The following is a 6,015-nucleotide window of genomic DNA, read 5'->3' as shown; positions in this document are numbered from 1 at the left end:
GAACATGGGCTCTAGGGCACAGGCTCAGTAGTTGTGGGACATGGGCTCAGTTGCTCCGTGGCATGTTGGATCTTCCCGGACCAGGCATTGAACCATGTCCCTTGCACTGACAGGTGGATTCCCGTCCACTGAAACCCATGGGAAGTCCTCCTCATGTTTTATCTTGCTCTGTCCTGAACTGTAACCACTTCTCTAACCTCTGCTTTCTCCTGGATTAAAAGTATATTGGTATATGTGTGTGTGGGCTAAATCGTGTCTGATACTTGCTACCAATGAACTGGACCCCACCCGGCGCCTCCATCCAAGGGATTTTCCAGGAAAGAATACTGGGGTGGGTTCCCATTTCCTTCTCCAGGGGATTTGCCCACCCAGGGATTGAACCTGTGTCTTTTCTGTCTCTTGTGTTGGCAGGCAGATTCTTTACACAAGCATTACCTGTCTTTCGAAAGCCTGAAAGGAAAAGAGTGTGGCTTTACAATTGGACCACCTGAATCATTTCCCCTAGGAGTTCACTGACACCACCCACTCATGCCTGCTGTGTGTCTCCTACCACTCCTTTCAAACAGGTCCAGCTTACCATCTGCAGCCTCTGACACATCCCCCTTGCATGTGTTTCAACCTAAATATCAGCTTTATTACTGATGAAACTGATTGGGAAGAACATGGCTTGGGCATCTGAGCCAAGTCAAGTTGCTGACTTCCTCCAGACTGGCGGAGACCTGGGGATGGCCGGCCTCAGGAAAACATGGGCCCCGAGGATTGATCCACTTTCCCAGGCTGCTGCCTCCCATGGTCCGCTTCATTCCCTGTCACACTCTGCCATGTGTGACAGACCCATTTTCTTCCGTACACATTATCTCTCAGATTTGCTTTCTCATACTGTGTCAGATTATCTGTCACACACACTCTTTCTGGCATATTCCCGTGTCACTCTATAATGCCTTTTCCATCACACTTATCCCTAACCCTAACCCTACACCCGATCTCTCCTAGACTCTCTCTCTCTCTGACACTCTGTGGGCCACACACTTATGCTCTCATGGTATCTCTGAGAGAGTTATTTTCATCAGGTTGCTAGGGAGACCAAGGCTCTTTAAGGAGGAGGTGAACATTCTTTCTTTTTCACATTCTTTTTCCTTAGACACGGAGGCCTGGTAGGCAGCAGAATCTCTTGCTCAAGGACATGCTTTTTTTTTTTTTTTTTGAGCTCAGAACCTATGTTATGGGAGAAGGTCTGGGTAAAACTTCCATGGCCTTGAGCTCTGGGTTAACCCATTTCTTCTGGTTAATATCCTGCTGATATCATCCTGGGATGTATGTTATGGGAAAGGGTCTGGGCAACATTTTCGTAGCCTTGAGTCATCCTTTTACCTATTCTCAGCAGCTAGCAGAAGCGTATATAATGCTCTGCTTAAACTAACAAACCGGGTACTCTTTCTACTCCGTTCTGATATCTATGTCAGAAGCCTTTTCTATCCCTTTCACTTTAATAAAATTTCTACTACACAAAGCACTGAGTGAAAGAAACCGTGTCTCTTGGTTCTAGAATTAAATGTTCTCCTTGAGAGACCATGAATCCAGTGGCACCATTCACCATTCACTGTACACGTTAATTTATCACCCATCATCTTGGGGGTTTGCTACCGCTATCAGTATCATCGGCACTTTAGTCTCTTCCCGTCACATTCTGTCATTTTAAATTCCTGTCCCAATCACACATTCCCTCTGTCACACTCACTCAAAACCATGCACCTGTCACAGTGGTAAACTCTCTGAGAAACTCATTCTATCATACAGTGTCTTTCCTTCATACTTCTGTCACTCTCTTGTCACACACATTATTTGTCATTGGCACTATCATTTTCATTTGCAGATCTCACCATTCAGACCCAACTTAAGCCCAGTGCCTGCTGGAGCACTACGGTCATCATATTTCGAGAAATGCAGAAACCAAAATGCACAAGACTTTGAGCCGCTGGTGTTGGGGAGAGAGTGGGTGTGTGTGATTTGTGTGGAGGAGACCTGCATCATGGGAGACTGGATGCGAACATGGCAATACTGTCTGAAAACTGACTCGATAGAAGAAAATATGGAAAGCATATGAAACATCATATGGACTGTAGCAAGTGTTAGCTATCACTACGGATTAAGAGCATAGGTGTAGATGAACAGTGTTCAGAGGAAGGACGCTGGTGGGTCCTGTGGCTTAGCCCCTTGCCCTCTAGTCCATCGTAGTTAGTGAGCCCCCTTCTAGAGCATGACTACCCTTACAAATGTCCCCCCAACCTGACAGTGGGCCCCTGAGGGAGAGATGTGTCCAGGCTCCCTGCTGGGGTCCTCAAGGCCACAGAGCAGGGGAGAGACACAGGCATTAGACAGGGTCTACCCACACTGACTGGGAGCCAGAATGGAGAGAAACTGGGTGGGTGGGAAGGTGGGACAGCCATGCCCCACCCGTGAGCAGGCACTGCCCGCACCTCTCCTTGCAATAAGGGTGGGGGAATGCTGCTGGCCTTGGATTTGAGGGCTGAGAGGATTCTCCAGCCAGGGGGTGGGGACCAGGGACGGGAGAGGGCAAGAGACTGGGCAGTGTCCAGGGGAACATTGCCCTTCCCCCAGTCCTTGAGTCTAGCCAGTTACTCTGGTGCTTCTGAGGGGCCCTGGGCAAGCCCACAGCCTGGAGTCCCTGCAGCCTGTGTGCCTGGAGCCCCAGGCAGCCCAGCCCCATGCCATCCCCAGTGAGCACAACAGCAGGCCCCGCCTCAGGTGGGCAGGCACAGCAGGCTCTGCATCCCCGGTATCATGCCTCCAGGGCCAGGCCACCCCACTCCCATGTGAAGGCACCTGTGCAGGCATACACACAGACACACATGCCCATGTGAATGCAACTCAACCATGCTCTCTTTGACACGCACACACACACACACACACACATACACACATGTACACAGGGACCCTCCCATGTGCATGCAGCTGACCACACACTCTCTCGTGAGAATACATATATGCCCGTGTGCAAGCACCTCCACACACAGACACATGCACATGCCGATGGGAAGGCACCTGTGTAAGGGCACTCTCTCGGGCACACACACAGATATGCACAATCAAACGCCTATGTGCATGAATCTGTGCACGTGCTCTCTCTCACAAACACCCATGCACACGCCCATGTGCATGCACCTGCCCATGCGCTCACGCACACAGACGCACATACATGCACGTGAGCTATGTGTGAGACACCAGAGGGACAGACCGGCCCTGACCCAGGGGTTCCCGACTCCCTTCTGGGAGTTGATGACAAGGACCTGCGCTCAGCAGGATGGTCACCTGTGAGCGACGCCAGGCTGGCAGCAACACAGACTTGGAGGTGCACAGGGACCGGGGCTCACTTGGGGTTTACAGGCTTGGAGTGGAAACAGTCAGGGGCCCTGAGGAGTGGGGCGGGGTCTGTTTGAGCATGCGCACTGAGAAGCTGCCCCCACACTAAAGGGTGGAGCGCCACCCAGAGGCCTCACGGCTGAGCAGTTTACCGGGCTTCCGGGTCCGAGGCAGGGCTGACACAGAGGGCCCAGACCACGTGGGTGTGCGTCTGCGCACGCGCATTGGGGAGACATGGCACGCGAACGGCATGAAACTTCAGCAGGGAGAGCCCCTTGCCCGAGAGCCTGCAGTCATCGCGGGAACCAACGGTAGGTGGGAACCAATCGTGAGGCAGGACCAGGGTGTGTGTGCGCAGGCGCTCTGCCTATGCTGAGTTGCAGGTCGCATTACAGGGCTGTGATCAGTAGGGACGGTTCAGACTTTCCCGCCACGGAGGGCAGGGGAGAGCGGTTCAAGATGGAGTCCAAGGCACACGGTGGAGGAGCCATGAGGGCAGCTGATGAAGACGCAGGTGCCGTGGCCTCTGCAACGGGCACAGCACATGGTGGCCAAGGTGTGCCAGGTGGTGCTGGTGGCCGCCATGGCCCTGGCGACCCAGCTGGCCCTGGAGATGCCGTCAGTCGAGGAGTCCCTGCCGGCTCCGGCGACATGGCTGATCCCAGAGACCCCAGCACTGCCGGAGAGTCAGGTGGCGCAGCCGCTGCCATTCCGCAGATCCCGGGGGCACCCCACAGACCAGGGCTTGGTGGAGACGCAGCACCCGGAGCCGGAGTTGTGAGTAATCGAGTCTTCCAGTTGTATCCTATTCCAGGAGCCCTAGTGGGCCAAGTGGCCGCACAAGTTGGGGTGTGGGCCAGGGGTTGTTTAGGGGTAGCAGGTGGTGGGGCCTAAAGTGTAGGGGGAGGGTACTCTGGGGGGCTGGAGGGTATGGGTCAGGGGTGGCCTGACTGCCAGGGGAAGGTGGTGAGGAAAAGCAATCTGAAGGGAACCAGAGGGTCGGGTGGTAATAGCCACGGTGTTGGGCGGTGGCCGTAAGGGAGAAGGCAGGTCTCCGCGAGCAGGGAGCCTGACGTACAGCCAAAATGACTAGTGTGGATGGTGCCTTAACCATATCTCCACCAGCACCTTCGGTGTGCCTTTCTCATCACGCGCAGAGGCGGACAACGCACGCCACATCCTGACTCGACGTACTCAACTGCGATGGCCGGTTCAGAGGCAGCTCTACGTTAATGGCCGCATGTTGGTTCTGTCAGTTCTAAAGGGGTCTGGGGTGAGGGAGGGAGTGGTGGGTGGTGACCAGTCTCAGCCCAGAAGGAGCCATAATGGAGGGTTAAGCCTAGAGGAAAAGTATGGTGGTCTGGGCTTCTCGGTGTGCGGAGACAGAGGGAGGACATGTTCCTCTTCCTTCTTCTTGGCATGAACATGAATTTCATTTTCCCTCCCTTTTAGCCGTTTGACTGCTGAAGACCATGCCCTGCTCCAGATGGCTGTCGACTTCTGTCTGGAGCAGATTTCCCTGGTGATGTGGACCTTGCAGAACTTCGTGCCCCGCCTTTTTCCTCAGTCTCAGCACAGAAGAATGCCTTAAAACTAGCCTATGTGCCTTAGTCTCAAGTGTCCTTCCCGAGGGCATTGCTTTCTGCAGTAGTTTGATCGGGCTTCATCTTGTGCCTGTGCTGCTGCTTGTGGGCTCAGGGTCCACATAGTTTGTTTGGTCGTTGTTAAATGCGGAAAATAAAACTGAGCTACTGTGCTGTCTTTGACTTTAGTTTTAGCTTGTTCACTTCCTAATACTGCATTCATCTTCCAGTTGGAGGGGAGGTTCTGAGATCCAGATATTCAAGGAGTACAACATAAGTGAAGACAATGTAAGAAGTGGGAGAATAAGAAATTTGTGTACTGCCATTCAGAATTGATTTTGGAATATTTTCTCAGTTTTATAGTTACATTTATATATTAAGATACAATACCAGAACGTTGTTGTTGTTGTTCTGTCTCTAACTTGTGTCCAACTCTTTGCAACCCCCTGGACTGTAGCACACCAGGCTCTGTGTCCCCGCTTTCTCCTGGAGTTTGTTCAAGTTCGTGTCCACTTAGTGTGTTATGCTGTCAAACCATGTCATCCTTTGTCCTCCCATTCTCCTTTTGCCTCAGTCTCTCCCAACATCAGGGTCTTTTCCCGTGAATCAGCTTTTCGCATCTGCTGGCCAAAGTGCTGAAGCTTCAGCTTCAGCATCAGCCCTTCCAATGAAAATTCAGGACTGATTTCCTTTAGGATTGACTGGTTTGATCTTGCAGTCCAAAGCACTCTCAAGAGTATCCTTGTATCCTGAAACCATGCTAAACTTATTAATTAATTACAAAAGATCTTTTGTAGATCCCATTGACCTTTCTACATAGGCAATCATTTTGTCTGTAAATAAATACACATTTATTTCTTCCTTTCCAATTAATGCATTTTAACTGGTTTCTGTTAAAATGAAATCTCCAACACTTTGGCCACTTGATGCAAAGAGCCAAAGACCCTGAATATGGGAGAGATTGAAGGCAGGAGGAGAATGGAATGACAGAAGATGACATGGTTGGATGGCATCACGTCTCTATGGACATGAGTTTAAGCAAGTTCTGGGA

General features: G+C 51.7%; 1 protein-coding gene across 4 annotated transcripts; it reads left to right on the top strand.

The window, feature by feature from the left end:
- Positions 1–3,729: 3,729 nt before the first annotated feature.
- Positions 3,730–5,142, top strand: LOC122690728 (cancer/testis antigen 1-like). 4 transcript variants are annotated; one of them, XM_043897644.1, is made up of 3 exons: positions 3,730–4,158; positions 4,507–4,632; positions 4,834–5,142. In XM_043897644.1, exons 1-3 carry the CDS (start codon positions 3,884–3,886, stop codon positions 4,970–4,972), a joined length of 540 nt encoding a protein of 179 aa, XP_043753579.1. In that variant the 5' UTR covers positions 3,730–3,883; the 3' UTR covers positions 4,973–5,142. The 4 variants fall into 4 exon arrangements, with proteins under 4 accessions (XP_043753579.1, XP_043753577.1, XP_043753578.1 ...); XM_043897642.1 differs by having other exon boundaries at positions 3,734–4,181; positions 4,507–4,623; XM_043897643.1 differs by having other exon boundaries at positions 3,735–4,181; positions 4,507–4,627.
- Positions 5,143–6,015: the final 873 nt, after the last annotated feature.

The sequence above is a fragment of the Cervus elaphus genome, chromosome X (genome assembly GCF_910594005.1).
Source record: "Cervus elaphus chromosome X, mCerEla1.1, whole genome shotgun sequence".
NCBI classification, from domain to species: domain Eukaryota; kingdom Metazoa; phylum Chordata; class Mammalia; order Artiodactyla; family Cervidae; genus Cervus; species Cervus elaphus.
This window is presented reverse-complemented; position numbering and strand designations above follow the sequence as displayed.

What these genes read in the sequence shown, in the direction of transcription:
- LOC122690728 (XM_043897641.1), top strand. Translation starts at nt 3,751, where the DNA reads ATGCTGAGTTGCAGGTCGCATTACAGGGCTGTGATCAGTAGGGACGGT. An exon ending in AGTAATCGAGTCTTCCAGTT is followed by an intron (nt 4,182 to 4,506) that starts GTATCCTATTCC and finishes TATCTCCACCAG; the next exon opens with CACCTTCGGTGTGCCTTTCT. An exon ending in AATGGCCGCATGTTGGTTCT is followed by an intron (nt 4,633 to 4,833) that starts GTCAGTTCTAAA and finishes CCTCCCTTTTAG; the next exon opens with CCGTTTGACTGCTGAAGACC.